Source organism: Phytophthora cinnamomi (genome assembly GCF_018691715.1).
Source record: "Phytophthora cinnamomi strain GKB4 chromosome Unknown Contig12, whole genome shotgun sequence".
NCBI classification, from domain to species: domain Eukaryota; phylum Oomycota; class Peronosporomycetes; order Peronosporales; family Peronosporaceae; genus Phytophthora; species Phytophthora cinnamomi.
Window position 1 is genome coordinate 821505 of NW_027150945.1, and position 19210 is coordinate 840714.

General features: G+C 55.8%; 6 protein-coding genes across 9 annotated transcripts; 2 read left to right on the forward strand and 4 right to left on the reverse strand.

Annotated features, from left to right (window-relative positions):
• Positions 1-5790: 5790 nt before the first annotated feature.
• On the reverse strand, positions 5791-8290 carry IUM83_13617 (major facilitator superfamily; the record flags this gene model as incomplete). The annotated part of the gene is made up of 3 exons (XM_067938307.1): positions 5791-6241; positions 6314-6492; positions 6569-8290. The coding sequence occupies 3 exons, from the start codon at positions 8288-8290 to the stop codon at positions 5791-5793; spliced, it is 2352 nt and encodes a 783-aa protein (XP_067797962.1).
• Positions 8291-8477: 187 nt separating this feature from the next.
• Positions 8478-10303, forward strand: IUM83_13618 (Major Facilitator Superfamily (MFS); the record flags this gene model as incomplete). Its single annotated transcript, XM_067938308.1, has 2 exons — positions 8478-8647; positions 8743-10303. 2 exons carry the CDS (start codon positions 8478-8480, stop codon positions 10301-10303), a joined length of 1731 nt encoding a protein of 576 aa, XP_067797967.1.
• Positions 10304-10370: 67 nt separating this feature from the next.
• IUM83_13619 (Histidine triad nucleotide-binding protein 3) lies at positions 10371-11159 on the reverse strand (the record flags this gene model as incomplete). Its single annotated transcript, XM_067938309.1, has 2 exons — positions 10371-10638; positions 10729-11159. The coding sequence occupies 2 exons, from the start codon at positions 11157-11159 to the stop codon at positions 10371-10373; spliced, it is 699 nt and encodes a 232-aa protein (XP_067797966.1).
• An 888-nt stretch (positions 11160-12047) lies between these two features.
• Positions 12048-14232, reverse strand: IUM83_13620 (tRNA-dihydrouridine synthase 3; the record flags this gene model as incomplete). 3 transcript variants are annotated; one of them, XM_067938310.1, is made up of 4 exons in its annotated part: positions 12048-12053; positions 12124-13347; positions 13408-14044; positions 14114-14232. In XM_067938310.1, the coding sequence occupies 4 exons, from the start codon at positions 14230-14232 to the stop codon at positions 12048-12050; spliced, it is 1986 nt and encodes a 661-aa protein (XP_067797895.1). The 3 variants fall into 3 exon arrangements, with proteins under 3 accessions (XP_067797895.1, XP_067797893.1, XP_067797894.1); XM_067938311.1 differs by having other exon boundaries at positions 12124-14044; XM_067938312.1 differs by lacking the exon at positions 12048-12053 and having other exon boundaries at positions 12100-13347.
• Positions 14233-14889: 657 nt separating this feature from the next.
• IUM83_13621 lies at positions 14890-16704 on the forward strand (the record flags this gene model as incomplete). Of its 2 annotated transcripts, XM_067938313.1 has the most annotated exons (2): positions 14890-15772; positions 15835-15902. In XM_067938313.1, the coding sequence occupies 2 exons, from the start codon at positions 14890-14892 to the stop codon at positions 15900-15902; spliced, it is 951 nt and encodes a 316-aa protein (XP_067797899.1). The 2 variants fall into 2 exon arrangements, with proteins under 2 accessions (XP_067797899.1, XP_067797900.1); XM_067938314.1 differs by having other exon boundaries at positions 14890-16704.
• A 58-nt stretch (positions 16705-16762) lies between these two features.
• IUM83_13622 (tRNA (cytosine-5-)-methyltransferase NSUN2-like protein) lies at positions 16763-19030 on the reverse strand (the record flags this gene model as incomplete). The annotated part of the gene is made up of 1 exon (XM_067938315.1): positions 16763-19030. The coding sequence occupies one exon, from the start codon at positions 19028-19030 to the stop codon at positions 16763-16765; it is 2268 nt and encodes a 755-aa protein (XP_067797890.1).
• Positions 19031-19210: the final 180 nt, after the last annotated feature.

Sequence of the window (19210 nt, forward strand, 5' to 3'; positions counted from 1 at the left end):
AGAAAAAAATTTACTCTTCAATTCTGCCAATCATGGTACGGGCAACAGTGCCAAACAATCGCCGTAAAGTGAAAATGATCTCAACCGATAGATCGTCATTATCCAGCGTATCTGTGAAGCACTCCAATACGAGCAAATCGTTCTGGAAACTTAGCTGTTGACGGCTTATGCGTTGTCTGTCAGTCTCGGGGTAGTATGCCATATGCTGAAAAACCTTTGATGTTGTCACGTACATCCGTGGAGACGCCCACTCCATTACTACAGCATATATTGTTAGTGCAAACTCCTCACGCTTCCGAACTTTATGAGCTCAAATGTTTAGCTGTCCTGTTGTAGGAAGCACCGCCATCATTTCCGTAGAGTTGTCGAACCGTACTCTCAACTTATTCAAACACTTTTTTAACCTTGTCCCCCGAGTAGTAGGTTGTCAATCTCGGGTAGCGAACGCTTGTGAATTCGAGTCTTCTGTGAGTTTGCTGCTGGTAGAATCAGTATGTGCATACCACTTCGCGTCAAACAAAATTCCTCTTCAGCAGTCTTTCTGAATGGGAGCTTCAGTTGTGCAGGCAATATGAGACGTACACATGTCTCATGTTGCCTGCAGCTACAACTCTTCAACCACGGCGAATATTTGTTGTTGTTCACCGCTGCAAATCGTGCGTTTGCAAGACCATCTAGAACTCGACTTGCTTCCTTCATTGCGGTCAATTTGACAGGATGAACTCCGGTAAAATATGCGTTCAATCCTGTGCTTTAGTCGCGGGACCTCCTCCTCACTTTCACCACCAGACAGGTACTCTTCGTGATCAATTTCCTCATCGCTCGGATAAACATATTCATCCTTATTCTTTTGCTGTTGCTGAGAGACGTAGGAGCTTGTGTATCGATCTCATTTTCCTTTCCTTGGTCTCCAGTATCTCAGCACTACGAAGGCCCGTTACGAACCTCGTGTTTTGACGCCGTCGTGGAAGCGTTCTTTCAAAATTGTGGTGTAGCGGGATCAGCAAAATCTGCGAGATTGCTAGATCCAACTTCCCAACAGCGCCCGGACACTGACAAACGGAGGGTGTACTCCGATGATCCGTGATCAGTGCTGAACTCCTCACCTTGTGTACCCGTCGGTAGGGCTGGATCTTGCTCCACTGGTAACTTCTGAAGAGTCCAAGTGTTGAAGTAGGAACGTCTTGGCGAGGCGCGGGTATCCGGTGGAGCAGCGCGGAAATCTTCACTCTGCTCGCGGTTCTTGGTCCAGATCAAGTGATTCCCGACTTGGATCTGGCGGCCTGGATCTGGATCCGGCCGAGTGGTTGCCTTGTGGTGTGTTGTTGGTCTTTGTTGCGACTTGGTAGGTCGCCCGTTGTCGTACTTGCCGCTTCCTATAGCGGTATCAGGGTAGTTGAGAATCAAGGATCCACCCGGCCAAGTAGTTAACTCCGGGTGATCTGGGATCTGCACTTGTAGGGAGTTCACTAGGAAGGTTGATTTGGCCAATATATTATCCAGATTAATCAACCAACACCAGATCTACTTATCAATACCTTGTTACGTCTTGGTGGGCCACTGTCGATCCCGATTCCAGGCAAAGGGAAGGCACTTGCGTTGTCCAAGGCAATACTGACTCTACCTTATGGTTATGTCCAATCCTATCCAAAAATCCTATCACCCAATCCGAACTATCTTCCAATCTGTACCTGCCGGAGCTACGGACCACCTCTACCTTCATTGCATCGTCGCTTGTTCCCTCCGTTGAGCTGTAGTCGCCAGATCACCCACTGAGTCCCAGATCAGCCAGATCAGGATCCACCTGATTCCCATATCCAGATCCGCCGAATTTAAGTTTCCCCGCACATTACGGTACTGGCGACGCCGTAGCAGCTACCGAAAGTTCCTGCTGCTACACCTGAGCCCCAGCCTTTCCTGACACGAGAGAATTGGTCGGCCGCGGCTGCGGCTCGAAGCCTACGGGGCGCTGACATCGTTGCATGTCGGCGCAGACGTAGAGGTCTTCTTACTTGCCAAGACTTGCGGTGGGGACGCCGAGGTGCTTCGAGAGGCTTTCAGCGGAGCAGGCACGTGTGTGGGTAGCAGCGTAAACGCGATCATTATTGAATACGAACAGTTTTGGTTAATAACCTTTTTCAACTTGTGCTCTAGTTCGATATAGGTCTTACAGTTGTTGCTACAGTTCTACGAAATATATTGCTACCGAAGCCACCTGCTGACCGTCATTGGTGGTTGCGGTATGGTAGTACGTGGTGGCTTTGCCGCTTGGTCGGTTCGGTGAAAGCTCATCGTCACACACCATTGCGATGCAGTTTCTTCGTGTCCTCGCTTGCTGCTCGGTCCGTCGTGGTCGCCGTCTGCAGTCGCCTCCAGCGAATTCTCTCTCCAAGCAGGGCCGTTGCTGCCAACGACATCGCCTGGATGGGGAACACATTTCTGTTCATCTATTTGATCGAAATCGTTACTTCCCAAATCCGGAGGATCTGCTAACACGTAGGTAAATGACGCTTGTATCGCGCCTTGCACCGTTTTTCATGCAAGGTCTCATCTGGAGCTGCTTCCACACATCATAGTAGTGGCACATGCATGTGTCTGCGATATGTCCTTCCACTCCTGCATGCCCCGGACGCGCAGCAATTAAGGCAGACGACCGTGTAAGCTGCGCCGCAGTGAGCTAAATTACTCCAAAAAAACGAGAATGTCGCATGGACCCAGTTTTACCAGCCGCACCTCTTGTCAAATCACAGGGCTACATAAACAGCGCGAATAGACAACAAGCTCCATGTGAGGTGACAACACGACCATTGCAAATGCAAGGAAGATAGTGTTGCGTGTCTGGAACGCAGTGAAGTCTTTGAACACCCAACGACAATCAGCCGTGGGTTTGACTGCATTTTTTATACTTCCCTGTTTGTGTGATGTGCGGCCACCGTTGCTGTTTGTGCGCGGTGTGTTTGCTTGCGTTGAGTTTAACATTGCTGTTCCGAATGGGAGTCAAGCATTGTATTCGATGCTGCACTTACAGTACACGTCCGTATACGCTGTAAAGAGGTTATCTTTGCTGTTCGACCTGGAGGTTAAGCTTAGTGTTCGACACAGTGCTACTAATGCATACGTGGACAGATGGACACGTGTTCAACCACGATATCCAGCAGCGTCAGCTGCGTTACAGATCGACCGGGGGATTGCGCAGCTGGTTGTCGTAGTTGGCGTGGAACTCGTTGAATGCTGTGACTGCGGTGAGGGACTTCTCGGCCCCGTCACGGCTTCAACTGCCTTGTCGACTTGGGATACCACGGCGCTGAAGGTCCTGAGCGTGTTGCTTGCCAGCTCCCTTGCTGCTCGCTTGACCGCATGCTCTGCCTCCTTGATCTTCTTCAGTCCCGCCTCCTTGGCCGCCCTCTTGACCCGCGCTCCATGGTCTTCAGCTCGTACATGACATCCTTCCTGAAGGTGATCTTCAAGCTCAACTTGGCCGCATCCATGTCCTGAAGTATTTGAGCGAAGCAAGGTCGAAGGAGCAGTTAAAGGCATTGTCAGAACTCATCACAGAGAACTAGGCAACCCTCGGCGAGCCGCTGTAAGTCCAGTGGTCAGAGGACGGGTATCTCACGGAGATTTGGAGCGTGTGGTTTTGCTACAGCAAATAATACTCCTGGTATTGTCTTGAATCAAAACCCCGAACGATAAAGTCCACAACTGTAGCTCACCTCCAAGCAGCAACTGGGCATGTTCTGGCTGGAACGCTGCCGAAAATTTTAGTGGTGAAATCGGAACAGAGACAGTCCTGCATTATGCGCCTGGACCAGTGAGTGCAGAGCTTCTTATTCAAGTCAAGTAGCTTTGTATTGAAGGCAACTATTATCCAACCCACCAGATAAATCCGTAATGCTATTAACAACAGTACTGAATACTATTTCAACGCAGATTACTACGTTGTTCGTGATGACAACCTAAAAAGTCTAAAGGTTGACGCTCTCAGGTCACGTTTGTATCAGCGCTCCGTTGGTGGTACGCTTCGTGCACATGAGCAAACGGAAAATATCCAGTTTATGTACATATCACTTCATGTTGTATGAGTCCTTGAGCGCCTGTCATTTGAGCACGATTGGAGCTCATCATCTTGGTCCGACGAAGAGATAGAGACACTTCCGAAAAAGGTCAAGTGCCACTGCAAAGCGTTCTACCAGACAGTGCGGCTGTGTGCACATGACTTAGCAAGCTTGTGCCTCGTGGATGATCTGGATCTGTCAGTTATGCAAGGAGAACTACCGGCGCGTAAACCGGCTGGCGTCCCTGAAAGAAAGCCAAATGCCTTGATCGGGATACTGAACGAAAGTTACTGTCGATGCCATGATTAAATGGCTCGTTGAAAAGCCTACTAGCATGATTAAGCGTGTGTAAAATTCATGGGCATACGCTGACGAAGACGGACAGAATGTTGAAAGGAATTTCGACGGTATAATTAAGCCGACTTTCATGAAGGGAGGAAAGCGATTTTGGCATTTCGTGCGACGGGCCTGGCCATTGTGAGGTGTCGTCGAGATCTATTGGGTTCGTATCCTGTTGGCAGATGAAAGTGAGCTCGGCGAGGAAGATTGAAGATTTATGTATCGATTTGATATGTAAGGCCACTTGGCCATCGTTCAGCATTTAGTTCCTGCTAGCATCTTCTACTTGAGACCGTACACCATGGTCTCGTTCTAGTAATGCACTGCTTCGTTCTCCTCGTGCTCGTTGTCGGAGATAATCATCATCTAATGCACATGCTCGCGCCTCCTCATGATATCCGCTGAGTTCCAACTGGGAGCTGTGAAGCGTGCCCTAGGTGCTGAGATATAAGGCCACAGGCTATCCCCAGCGGTTAAGTCTAACCTGCAGGAGAAGTTATTCCTAGATTGCAACATGCGTTTCAAACCGAAATTACAGTCATTTGCTAAAGAAGGATCTGATCTTTTCGGAAGTTTGTTTTTGTACGATCGAAAAGAGACCGAACCGAACAAAGTGCTAAAGACCTGTAGTCACAACAGTGAGAGAGTTGCCTTTAAACCATCACTTAACAGTTTACTTTCGGAAGGATTGAACTAATCGAGAGGAAACATTGCGTTTTCCTTTTGTAACAACAAATATGTATGACGATGACGGGAAAAATATTCTACTTTGCGAAAAGTTACCCAAAACAATATTATCAGCATACAATATCGTAAAAATTCCTATACCGTTATTTATTCGGAGGGTCTGCTAGTGGCACCCAGTAGTCAGGCCAAAGGAAGTGGCGTCGACACACATCAGCGCATCCTTGACATACCACTGGACTGTTTCAATGGCAGAGGTGGGAATTTCAGCTCGGCTTAGAAATTTGATTGTACTGTAATAGTGCTGTGTGATGATTTTTCACGACCAGAATTCAATTTTCGTATGTTTTAGAGTAGTACAAGTACAAACGTAGAGCAGACGCATTTGCAAAAAAGATTTCCGGTATAAGATAAGGTATCTATTACTTCGCAGACGATCTAGTCCTTATCATGTTCTTCTTCGGATGGCCCAAGGATATCGTCATGCGACGCAGGAAGGTACTGGGTGTGTGTTTTTCACGTGTCAATACTAGGAAGCACTTTGCTGTAACGCTATATTTCGCTTCTTCACAACTGCCTACGGTAGGTAGGTTTCTATTTCTTTCGTGCTAACCAGGGGCGTGCTGCATGTAAGCTACAGTAACATCAAAACTCGAACCCGAAACGGATGAAGCTCAGAGCGGAGATCATGATTGAGTTAGAGGTCTAGAAACTACGACGATGTCGAGGTGGACTCAGCCTGTTTCGGTGCTGCTTCGTCGTCAAGCCCGGGGTATTTCTGCGTAAGCTGGCTGCCCAAATGCTTCTTCCAGCGAAAAACGTTTACGCACGAGTGCAAAAATGACTTGATGCGAACCTTGGCTGCTTCCTTTCGTGTCTTGGGGAACGGTGTAGTGTCCAGGCAAACCACACCCGGCAACGAGAACATGTCGCTGTATCCCATACCAAACACGATTGCGCCAGGGCCCCATTCTTTCACGTAGTTCGCCAGCTGGGTCGAGATAAGTCTCTTGCTCACGATATGGGCGCCATAATAGTTTTTAGCGTCAATCCATCGGATTGGGATCCCGTTGATGACCACAGGATCTAACAGCAAAATATCTGGGGAGATCACACGACGGCCGTGGGTCTCTATTTGCTCCGTGCACAGTTCCGCCTGAGTTCTGCATTGGCAGAGGAAAACAAAAGATTAGTTCCTAGCATGTTTTCCTCGAGGCTTTATCCTGCAGACGTACTTCAAGCGGATGCCCTTAGCCTTGAGGAAGTGCTCGATAGCTCTCTCAAGAGAGTCGGCGTTATACTTGGGCGCGCCAATAAATGGGTCACTCTTGTGAATGCTATCATACTCAATGGCCTTCCGCAGTTCATATTGGTCACGCTTCGACAACTTTTCCGCAGGTTTTGCTAGTGAGTTCTGCAAGCAAGCGAATACATAGCGCAAAAATAAGTCCTGGTCCAATGAGAATTCCAGGAAACAGTAAGCACCTTACCTTGATCTCAATCTGGTTCTTACCCTTGGCACGAAGGATGACTCGCATGAGAGATACTGGGGGGTAGTTATGAACCGTCGACAGCTCGATAAGGCTACGGCCACTGTCATACTCCTTGCAGATAGTATCCCTGTCGCGGCGAACTCGGTGCGTGTTAACGAGCAGCGACATGCGCAGCAATTGTTTGCGTAGGTTGATGGTCATATTGGTCGTGATAGGTAGCATTTGCAGCAAGTCATCGATATGGTTGACTTGCTGCCGCTTCAGTCGGCGGAAAGTTTCTTGCTGTAGGAGTAGCCCTGCTGCTTGGGTCTCCAGTACCTGTGGGATCGGGGTCACAGGCCACTCCAACTCGACCGGGGTGAGGTCACCAAACTTATCCCGAGCATCCTTGATATCCTTCTTTGACAGTGCCATGTAACTCGGTCCATTACGGTACACCGACGATTGCATGGATGAAAATACCGACGACATCGCGAAGCAAGGATCAAGTCCCACCGCGCGCACTCCCTCCATAACCGTCAGAGCCCGATCCTTACGTCCCGATTCGAGAGACGTGAGCGACATGATCTCCGGCTCAACCTCCGAGAGCCGCATCTCCATCAGGATGTCGAAAAACGCATCCGACCGCCAAACAATTGAAGCGCGCAGCAGCCAATGCATGTATGTGTGCACTGAAATCGGGCGCAGGAGGCGAAGCTGCTTCAGCACCTTGACAGCGCCGTCAAGATACTCCTGGCGGTAGCAGATGTCTAAGAAGCGATTGTAGTCAGCCAGCCTCAGCTTCATTCCGGCTTGATCCATCAAGTCCCACAGCTCAATCACTTCCACCGCAGCTGAAGCTTCATCACAGGCATCAAACAGCGTCCGCAGCGTAGTCTCGTCGACCTTGCGTCCTTGGTTAAGCATATCCCGGACAATATGAATACCCTCCGCTGGCTTCTTGGCCTCACAGCAGGCAATAACACCAGGCGTCAGGAAGTTCTCGTCCAGGAACGGGTTCCCGTAGTTGCGGTACAAGTCGAACAGCGTGTGCGCGTTCTCAAACGACACGCGGCGCAGCTTGGTGATCAGCGCCGCGATCTCCTCCTCACTGGGCAGAGTCTTCTGCAGCGCTGCAATCTCCTGCAGCGTGCCGGTGATCTTGTCCGTCTTGAGGTTCTTCAACGGCATCGGCTCCTTCACGGGCACCACTGCGGTCTCCGTGGTCGATGCCGCGCCGTTGGTCTTGTCCTTCTTGGCGTCCTTCTTCACGTCCTGCTTGTCCTTCTTCAGCTCCTGTCCGGCGGTAGCAGCAGCAGGGGCAGCTTTCTCGTCTCCAGCCATGGCTCTGGCCAGCATCTCCTCCTCGATCTCCTTCTGGCTCATGGGCTTGCGCGGCTTCTTGACCTTCTTCTTCGTCGGCGTCGGAGCCGGCCTCTGCGCTTCCGCACCTTCCGCCACTTTGGCTGCAATGGCGGAGGTGGTCGGCGTGGCCGTCGTCTTCGTCTTGGCCTTCTTGCTCTTGCGGCGCTTGGCGGCCGTGGGCTTGTGGCTGGCCGCGTCCGGCGCCACAGCTTCCGTCGAGTTGAAGCGCACGCAGGCCACCGCGGGCCGCGGCAGCGCGCCGAGCGCCTCGCCAGGCAGCAAGAACGACCGCCGGATCGGCGCGTGCAGCACCGACGTCACGCCCAGGCGGCGCACGCCCGCGCGCGCGGCGGAGCGCGAGGGCCCCAGAAGCATCGCGGGTGCAGGTCGACTGGGTCAGTCGTTCGGGTGGTCGGGTGATAGCCACCTTCGACACTTGATATACTGACCTGCGAGAGCGCATAATGATATTTGGTGTGGTCCACTAACGGCGCATCTTCATCAGTTTTTTTTTCCTGAGACTGCTCGAAGATCAGCCAAGCACCAGCCCAGCACCACGACCATGGTCGCTCGCCGCCGCCCGCGCAGCTGGCGCTACCTGGTGGAGTGTCTGCGGGACCCGCCGCGCAGCGACTTCGCCTTCGTGCCGCACCAGTACATCTCGGCGCCGCTGGAGCTGTCGGACGCGTCCGAGCTCTCCCCGAGCGACGAGAGCACCCCCATCAACTCGCGGTGAGTTCGGCGCGCCTTTTCCCCGTCCCACGTGCCGCCACTGCGTTCCTGTCACATGCACTGCTGACTATAGCGTTGTCGATCCATGTTCGCAGGCCCGAGCACCGCCAGAAGCGGCTGGCGCGCCAGCGCAACGCCTTCTTCGGGCTGCATGTGGCGGCCATGGGGGCGGCGGGCGTGGCCTGCGCCTGGCTCGCGCTGTTCCCCATCGCGCCCGGCAGGCTCTACAACATGCAGGTGGACGTGTTCCGCGCCAGACACGAGCACGCCGAGTTCTTCTTCCGCTCGTGTCTGTACCTGGGCACGGTGCTCGGCGCTGCGGGCGCTGGGTACTGCGGAGACCGACTAGGACGCGCCGGGACGCTGGAGCTCGCCGCCATTCCCTTCATTGTGGGCTGGGTGCTGGTTGGCGTCGCCTACGGTGAGCTCACGGTGCTCATCGGACGCTACCTGCTGGGTGCAGCTGCAGGGATCATTTACGTCATCGTGCCGGTGTACTTAGCCGAGGTGAGCGCCGCGCACACGCGCGGGCGGATTATCTGCGCGCAGATGTTCTTGTCGTCGATGGGAGGGATATTGTACTTGGCACTCGGAGCGCTCTTCATGTACTTGAGTCGCCAGTATCTCGGCTTCAACCTCAGCGAGTGGAAGGTGCTGGCGCTGTCTGGAGTCGCGCCAGCGTTGGTGCTGCTGCTGTTCGCGCAGAAGCTCCCGGACTCCCCCACGTGGCTTATCGCTCGCCATGATGATCGGGAAGCGGCGTTTGAAGTGCTGTACAAGCTGTTCGGCCGCGATGAGCGCATTGCCGAGGACGAAGCTAACGCTATTATTCATGCAAAGGTGCTGGCTGCGAGTGAGCGGCGCCACCACGGCGCATTCTTTCGCCCCGTGCTGCTTTGCGCTGCGCTTGCAACGCTGCGGGCTATCAGTGCGTTCTTGCTCGAGCCTGCAATCACTTCAACGCTTGTTGAAGCTAGCAGCAGAGGTGTTGGTGGACATCACAGCAACGCGTCGTTTGTGCTCACAATCTTCGGTATCGCTGTTGAAGGTGCTGAAGAAGGGCTGATTGCCGTGACCATGGCAGTCGCAGTGGCAGCTGCGATGGGTGTAGTAGCCTGCTTTTACTTCGTGGACACCAGAGGACGACCTGCAGCGCTTCAGTGTGGCTGCTACTTGGTAGCGTTGGCGTGCGCTTTCCTGTTGGTCTCCCTCTACAGGAATACGCAGCAAGCAGACGACGACGGCGTGGCCCTCAGCGATTCTGGTTGGGCCGCCATGCTGCTGGTCAACGCTGGTCACCAGCTCGGGCTCGGCATTGTGCCTGTGATCATGGTCAGCGAGCTTTTTGCTGTGAAGCAGCGCATGGGCGCTGTCAGTCTCGTTGTGATCTGGGAGGCGATTGTAGATATTGGCCTCGCGCATGCGCTGCCTTCGCTTCGGGAGTTCATGCCCACGCCGGTGTCCGTGTTCGGGGTGTGCGTGGGCACTGTCATGGCGTGCAACATCGCTGCGGCTGTGCTGTCCTGGTGGTACGTTCCCGAGACCAGCCGCCGTAGTCTGCAGGATATAGAGGCCATCCTCTGCGGGTGGCAGCCCGCCACTCCGCGACGCTCGACTTCATCTCACGTCAGACTCGAATACGGCAGCAGCGACTGAGAAACGGATAGGAGAACCACAGGTTTGGCTTACATTGCAAATAAATAGGTGCCTAACGACTCTCTCCCTACGCAGTCTGTCGGTCCTCGGAGAGCAGTCCCGACGAGCTGGACGACGAGTCCTCCACGGGGCAGGCGGTTTCAGGCTGCCGGGCGTCGGCAGCCAGCTCTTGGAGCCTGGCCATGACCTGGTCGTACGAGCGACACCACCACGACTCTGTGCGGTACTTGATGCGTCCGTAGTACCCCAAGCGGCGCGGGTCATCGTGGAACGCGTGCATGTGCACGTGGTCGATGCTGTTGAACGGCGGCACGTGGAACGAGTAGCGCACGGGGCTCTCTTCCTCCCCGTCCTCCTCTTCGGCCGCAGCGGTATTCTCGCGGACGGCCTCTAGCTCCTCGGGCTGCAGCTCGAGCTGGACGCACAGCTCCTGCTCCTGCTCCAGCTCCAGCGATCCCTTCGTCATCACCGCCTGAGCCACGCGGTGCATGCGTGCGAGCAGGCCGCGGTGCCGCGCTGCTAGGCGGTTGACGTTGCGGATGTGTGCGCGTGGAACGATGAGCACATGGCTAGGCACGATGGGCCGTAGCGGGCGGAAGACCACCACGTGCTCGTCCTCGTACAGGAAGGGCTCGGCCTTGGCGCGCAGGATCTCGCAGAAGCGACAGCTACGCACTTGGCCGTCGCGATGGTAACGGACGCCCTTGCGCTTGGAGAAAACGCCGACGTTCAAGCGCGGCGCCGGCAACACGCCGCTCGACAGGCGTGTGAGGCTGGCGCTGCTGCTGCTGCTGCCCATGCTGCGCGTCGTGGGCTCCGCGCTGTGCGCCAGGGGGTCCGGCTTGCTCTCCAGCATCGATCGAAGTGCGCGCGGTCTGGTCTTGACTTGACGGGCGATCGGCTAATGCGTGAGCTGGGCGCCGGCCGCGTGAGAGGGGGCCGACTGAGAGACAGCGCCTGTCAGATCTGATATCCGTTCCACCTATGCAAGTAGAGAGTCTTGATTGGCAATTGAAGCTCCGCCAACTGTCCGCCTATCCTGATATGTTGGCCAGCCCCTCGTTGCCTTCACCAGCGCAGCAGCAAGCAGCGGCCCAGCAGCCCTAGCTGGGCGGTGCGACATCCTGCCGGAGGACAGCGCCACTAACGGACTGGGGACACCAGGCTGGGGTTGCTAGCTGCACGCGACGCTAAAGATACTTTGGATTTGAGATGGTGCCCGGTGCTAGTGAAGCGCGACCAGCCAAATTTAGAGCGATGTAGAGCGATGACGGACGTTACCACTTCAGGTAACCACTTCAGGTTGTGATCCCCAGCTTGGGACGAGTGCGGCGAAGTCAATGATGCTAAAGTCTAGCTGCTAGCACTGCTGCATGCACCCGGTATCTAGGTTTACGAGCGTCTTGCTGACTGACAACTGCCGGCGTAGCATTGCGTGCTGTGTGCTGCGGACTCGTCTCACCCTGCTTGCGTACCAGATAAGGAGGAAAGCTGCTTTCCGCTCACTTTGCTCCCCAATCCGCTACTGCGTGAAGTAGAAATCGCCTCCGTTTGCTGCGAGCTTGATGGATCGCCTGGGAAGGTGTGTCTGCAGCACCCACTTTTAGCAAAAATGTTTGTGGCTTCTCTCGATACTGATTGTCAGCTTCATGTGCCAATCTAAGAAAATTTGGAGCCTTCGACTCGGTTTCGGTTGTGTCCCCAGCGAGACAGCAATGCACTTGCATATCTACTGTATTATCGCCTACTCCTGCCATCTTCACGGGCATCGACTATATCTACCGACCGGGCTTTATTTAAGCAGTGGTGTACGCGTTGGCACGGTGCTTGGGCACGAACTGGAAGCCGTCCGGCACGGGACCGAGCAGCATCTCGGAAATCTTGACCCAGTCTACGGCCTGGTCGCTGGCCATCAACGTCTCCAGGTCGTTGCGCCCGTAGTAAGGCGATGGGCGGTCGTTGATGCGCTGAGGGAGGGTCTCAAGCACACCCACCGGGATGTAGCGGCACAGGAACGACTGCCACTCGAGCAGGTAGCGGCGGGTACGGTTCACGCCCTTCTGGTCCGATCCCCAGTGCTCCAACCCAAAGCGAACGAAGTCCTTGAGCAGGTCGAATCGTTCTGACGCCGAAATATCCCAGTGGCGGCGCTCCTTAATCTCGGTAGGAAGCCACGGCTTGATAAGTGCACCACGAGCCAGCATACACGTGTCAAGCTTGCCGTTCTGCAGGTGCTCGTCGAACTCCTCGTAAGAGAGAACGTCGCCTCCGCCCACGAACGGCACATGCGGTAGGGGCTTGTCTTCGATAGCCTCTTTTTGAGCATCACTGCACTGGAAGATGTAGTCCCAGTCAGCATTCTTCGTGTAGCGCTGCAGACGTGACCGGCCGTGCACCATAATGGCGTCCACGGACTGGGTAGCGCGCAGCTTGAAGTCGGCGGTAACAACGGCAGCGTTAACGTAAGCCTGCGACGCTCGCACTGACTGCAGCTTAGGCACTAGCTTGTGGGCAGTCGGCTGCTTGTCGCTCCATCCAGTACGAAGCTTCACAGTCAGCCCCGGAGTGTTCACGGTTCCGCCGGTACGCATGCGCGTGCCAAGCTCCAGACCAGTCAATGCACCGGAGACAACCTCAAGCAACCGCGGCGGACGGGTCATCAATGCAGATCCAGCGCCAGCACGGCAAACAATGTCGATGGGGCAGCCCATATTGATGTCCACGAAATCAATCTCCGTCTCTCGAGCAAGAAGCTCGCACACACGCGCCATTTGGTCGCTGAACGAACCAGCAAGCTGCACGCCAAACACGTCCTCACTCTTGTGGCGACGCAGCAACGCCCACTCTGACTGCTGCGCCTTCAGCAGGTTGGTGGCCATAGCCATCTCACCACACGTAATGTCGGCACCAGTCTGCTTCAACAGCCGACGGAACGGCAGATTGCCGACCGTAGTGAGTGGCGCAATGTAGATCTTTCGTTTGAAGTCAACAGGCTTGCGCTCAGCCAGCAGCGGGCTCTCTGCGGCCGGCTCTACAGACTCCGTCTCCGCCTCCACAGTTTCGGGGACAGCCTCCGTCTTGGCCGCTTCTGTTTCAGGGGCAACCTCTGCCTCCGTTCTCACAGCTTCAGGGGTTACTTCCGTTCTAGCGTCACTGGCAGGCGCAGAAGAAGCATCGGTCTCCGGTTTGACCTCCTGCTTCTCGTTGTTTCTCTGTTGTTGCTTTCCGGCGTTCTTCTTGCCCTTCTTCATCTGCTGCTTAGACTGGAAGTCGTACGTGTCCTTGCGCAGCTTCAGTCGCAGATCATGGGTCAAGTCGTTCACCTCATCGCCCAAGTCCTGGCCCTCCGCATACCCTTCACGCTTAATGTTGCGATAGGCGCCGTCAACCTTCTCGATGTGCGCCTTGGCGAAGCGGCAGGCCATGCCGTAGCGGCAGTAGCCCACGACGTCGAACACCGGGCAGCGCTCGCCCAGATCCTTCGGCTTGCGTTTCATGTAGTCGTCCACATCGTGGCTGAACTTGCACGAGTCGCCGAAGTTGCAGCCCTCGCCGGAGGCCACGGGGCGGCACAGCATGTCCGCGGGGTCCTGCTCGACATCCGCCGGGCGCTTCTTGAAGGTTCCGCCGCGCTTCTTCTTGCCGCCTTCGCGGTCGCGGTCGTCCTTCGCCGGCGTTGCATCTTTTGCGTCTCCGGTCTCAGTGGTGGCGGGCTTCGGGGCCGGCTTGGGCTTCAGGAACCTACAGTATTGCATCAGCGAGGGTTAGTCGATGGATTGGGCAGCAGTCGAACCTGAGGGCTGCACGCACGCTTTTTTGATGGGGGCTTCTCCGACGCGACGCTCACGCTCTGGCGCTTCCGTGGAGACCGGCGTGGCGGCCGCGGGGGTCTCCGGGGTCTCGGTAGACGGCATCGGCTGCTGCTCCATCGTGACGGGCTCTGATCCGGTACGCTGATGAATGGACGCAAAGCGATGATTGGAGCGAGTTGCGCCCATACTTTGTTCAAGTCGGAACTTGCTCAAGTTCAATTTTGAATATCCGCGAACACTTGTATGACAGAGCTGGACAAGCTTGGCGGTGAGGTACTCCCGGCGTTGGTGTCCAAGGTATGTGTGTGGAAACGTATCACAGTCCGCGGTTTGCAAGAGGACGGCTCGCCCACGTTTTGACTGCGACGGTCATACGTGGTTAGCATGCCATCTCGTCACGGTTGCTTACTCTCCGTTCGAGCTCGTCGTGGTAGGTTTAAAAAGATCTTTGTACGGGACGGCTGCTCCGTCAGCTATAATAAATGCCTGTCCTCGGGTGCTAGAAGTGGTGTTGTCCTCGGGTGCAGGACGTGTAGCCATGTTACGCAATCTTCGACTTCGTCTACATTAGCGCACTTACGGGACGCCAAATTCACTTATGGATTCCATACACCACAACCAAAATCGAATTTACGGTACCCACCGTCGCAAACTACCGTAATTAGATCGGCCGTGCCTGCTACGTACTACTAGTACTTGCTTGTCACCGAGACTCATTCTGCAATTTGCTTCGTCTAGCAGAAGTCTCAAACGCACTCTCACACACAGCGAGCTATGACTCGACCAGTCTCCTCGGGCTCCTACAACACTCTCCTCCGCGCAGTGGCGTCAAAGCTGCTCACCGAGGGAGGGCACTCGCTGCACCACCTGCACCACGCCTCCAGCTCCGACATCCGAGAAATGGTGCACCACCTGCTGGTCATCCGCCCACCTCCCGATGACAGCGACGACGCCAAACAGGAAGAAGAGCTTTACAGCCAGGTGGACTCTCTACTCAAGCTCGAGCTCAAGCACCGCAAAACGATCGTTGACGCGCACGAACTACCGACCGTCATGCCTGTGTCGTCGCCGGACGCACGCGGCTTTCAGCAGATTGCGCTGTGGAAGGGCGACATCACCACGCTCAAGGCCACGGCCATTGTGAACGCCGCCAACTCGGCATTGCTCGGCTGCTTCCAGCCGTCGCACAAGTGCATCGACAACGTGATCCACAGCATGGCGGGGCCGCGCCTGCGAGCAGCGTGTCACGATGTCATGTCTCGCCAAGCACACGAAGAGCCTGTGGGCAATGCGCAGATCACGCCGGGGTTCGCTTTGCCAGCTTCGTATGTTCTGCACACGGTCGGCCCGCAACTGCGTCAAGGGGCGAAGCCTACTGCTGCTGAGCGTGCACAACTTCAGTCGTGCTACACAAAGTCGCTGGACTTGTTGCTCAAGACGGTGGGTGACCATGCGGAGGAGAAGGTGTCGATCGCGTTCCCGTGCATCTCCACTGGGTTGTTCGCTTTCCCGAGCGATGCTGCTGTGCCTCTGGCAGTAGACAGCGTGCTGGAGTGGCTGTCGGTGCACCAAGATGAAACGCGCGGGTGGAAGGTCATTTTCAACACGTTCTTGAAGCGCGACTACGATTTGTACAAGGACTTCATTGAGAGCAAGTGTCCGGGCAGTGTGGAGTTGCCTACTGCTCCGGTTTCGTCGGCACTGCAAACTGCGGCGCAGACTATTCAAGACGCGGACTATTTGCTTGTGGCTGCTGGCGCCGGACTTTCGGCTGCGGCTGGGCTTGACTACACCTCGGAAGCGGTCATGAAGAAGTTCCACCCCAACATCAGGAAGATTATCCCCAGCTTCCGCACCTTGTACCACCAGATCGGATACACGAATTGGGATGAAGCGCTCATGTGGGGATGGCTGTTCAAACATACTAGCCTGGTTCGCTTTGACTGGGTGCCCCACCGCACAGCCCCCACGTACGACTACGTGAAGAATATCGTGAACGCATTTGAGAACCGTAACCCAGGCTCGGCATTCATCAAGACAAGCAACGCGGACGGCATGTTCGAACAGGAAGGGTTCGACACGAAATCTGTGTACATCATGCAGGGAGAATACGGTCGTATCCAGTGTTCGAGGCCTTGCTCGGAGGATAGCGTCTGGAGTTCTCGTCCGTTCATGGAGAAAGCACTTAAGAGCTTCAACCCGGAGACGTACCGGATTGAAGACCCCGCAGGAATTCCAAGATGCCCCAAATGCGGCGGTAAAATGTTCCTGCTTCTGCGTGTCGACGACTCGTTCCTCCAGAGCGCGCTGGAGGAGGGACGCGCCGTGTACGAAAAGTGGCTTACGAAAGTGCTGGATGAAGTGAGAAACGACGGCAAAAAACTCGCGATCCTCGAAGTTGGTGCAGGATTCAACACCCCAGGCGTGTTGCGCCTGCCAAATGAACGCATAGCGTACACTGACGGGGTGCAGCTCGTTCGCGTGAACCCTCAATATCCTGAGATGCCGTTCCAATCACACGGTGTTGGTGTCGCTGAGGACGCGAACGCTGTCTTGGAGTATATCTCACAGAATGTGCAAAGCAAGTAGGTCTTCAAAGCATAATGCGAGAAATCTATTCATTCAAATCGTTTGTTCAACCTTTCTTCTACTCGTCTTCAAACTCGAACGAGTCGTAGCCGTCCTCGCCATCTCCACCATCGTTCAGTTCTTCAAGAAGGGCCTTGATGCGAGCGATAGCTGCTGGGGATGATACGATAGAGCACGAGTTGTGTCGCTTTACGGCCACCAGCACGATGTCTCGGTCACCAGTCTGTGCCGGTTCCATGTCATCTAGAGCCACGGCCAGGCTTCCCTCTGTCATTTCTGCTAACTGGTCGCGTGCGTGCTCGCCGGCATTCTTAAGCCACATCTCACGTGACTGCAAGAAGGATGTAAACTCCTCTTGGGGCAAATTCAACACGCGAGCGTTCATCTCGGGGAGCAACGCACGCGCACCGTCATCAGTAAGCTCATCGGCGACAGCTTCAATTCCAGTACCTGGCCGAAGCGCAAACACGCCTGCGTGGTAAATGCTCAGCCGTCCACGTAGCTCCTCAGTCACCAACCGTGCAACCGCAGGGGTCACGAGATGCACCGCGCGCTTCTGGCGAGCCATGCCTGCACGCTCCAGGAACGCCGAGTTGCTGCGAAGCGCAAAGAACGACTGGATCAATCCCAAGTGCTTCTTGTCAATAGTTGTGAAGCTGCCAAATGGTTTTTCAGCCTTCGACTGCTTCTTGTTCTTGCTCACAGCACTCGTCTTGGTCTTACCCTTTGGCTGAGGCAGTGGGGCAGGCCCTGCAGCAACACCAACACTGTCTGCCTCGCGAACCTTACGAATGACTGCCAGGAACAGTCCGTGGGTGTCGTTCTGATGCGGCAACACGCGAACGCAGCGCTCTAGGTGCATCTTGTTGGACTCCTTGGAGGTAGGAGGCCACATTGACGGACGCAGACGATGCCGCTGGTCCTCGGGAGCTTCATCCCACGACGGCACATCAAGGACATCCCACTGCGTCAGACCATGCGAGCGCTCCAGTCCTCCCAAAACATCATCCGTTTCCACTAGTTCCAGCGCTCCCTTCGAGCGACGCAGCAGCTCGGCCACCACTGCTTCATCCTCGATCGGGTTTATCGATCGGGTGCTGTACAGCAGCACGCCGCCAGTTCGCAAGAGGGTCAACGCATGTTCTGCCAGGCCAAGCTGGCTCGGGTGGTGCACCAGTGCCTGTTCGGGACTCCACGTACGCCACTTTTCCGGCAGCTTGCGCACCAGACCATCTCCAGAGCACGGGGCACAGCAAATCACACGGTCAAACAGAGCATCGGCATCCTCAGGGGCAGGAAACTCCTCCGGTTTGTGCGCTGTCACCACGAGCTCGCGTGAAAGTGGCAACGTGCGCGTCAGGTTACGCACCGCAGAGGCTGCCGCAGTAGCATCACGTTCATTAACAACCAGCAAAGCCGATGCGCCGGAACTCGTCTCAATCCCAGCGCTGGCAGGCGACGCGGGGCACAGGTACTCCTCCACAATGGGCGCACGGTGTTCGCCACCACCACAAAGGTCCAGCACGCGCTGTCCCGGCTGGACATCCAGAAACGCCGGCAGCACCGTAGCAGCAGGGTCCTGGCGCAGAAGCGTGCCCAGCGACCCCTGCGCGCGCACGTACGTGCTGAGCGCGCGCAGCCCCTCCACCTTGCGGAACGTCTTGCTGTCGGTCGACAGCTTCCACAGCCTCTTCTCGGGGACCCACGACTCCGGCGCGAACTCGACGTGCATCTCGCCCCCTCCAACGGGCGTGGGCACCGTCACGTCGCTCAGATTGAAGTCGAGCTCCAGTGTTCCGGTCACAATCTCGCTCAAGCTCGTGTAGTTGCCATTGACGCGCAGGTGCACGGGCAGCGGCTGCTTCAGACACGCCAGGAAGCGCGCGAACTCGTCCTTGTCCAGGCCCAGGCAGCGCTCGTAGAACTGCTCGAAGGCGCGGTTCTCGCGGTCGAACTTGCGCCACACGATCTTCTCGGCCTTCTCCTCCCGGTAGCGCTTCTTGCGCTGGTCCACGGCGTGCTGCTCCGCCTCGGCGCGCGCGCGCTTGCCCGCGGGCTTGCTCTGCGTCTCCAGCTCCTGCACGAAGTCGCGCACCTTGTCTCCGTCCTCCAGCGACGGCAGCGGGATGGCAGCCGCGCGGTTGGCGTCGCCGTCGTCCGAGTCCGAGTCGCTGTCGTACACGCTCTTCTGGCGGCGCTTCTGGCGCTTCTCGGCGGGCGCGGCACCGCCAGCAGCAGCCGAAGACGTAGGTGCAGACGCAGCGGGCGCGCCCTTCTGCTGGCGCTTCTTCTCGCGACGCAACGCGGCGCGGCTCTTACCTGCCATCGTCCAGCACCTCCTAGATCGATGATACACTTGCCTATTGACTGGCAGCGCCTCCACCTCGAAACTCTTCCACCCCCTCTGTTCGTTCACTGACTTTCGCGCCAATCACATGTGTCCATCTGATTTACTGACTTTTGCGCCAATGACATGTGTCCATCTGATTCAAGTCCCACTCTTGCG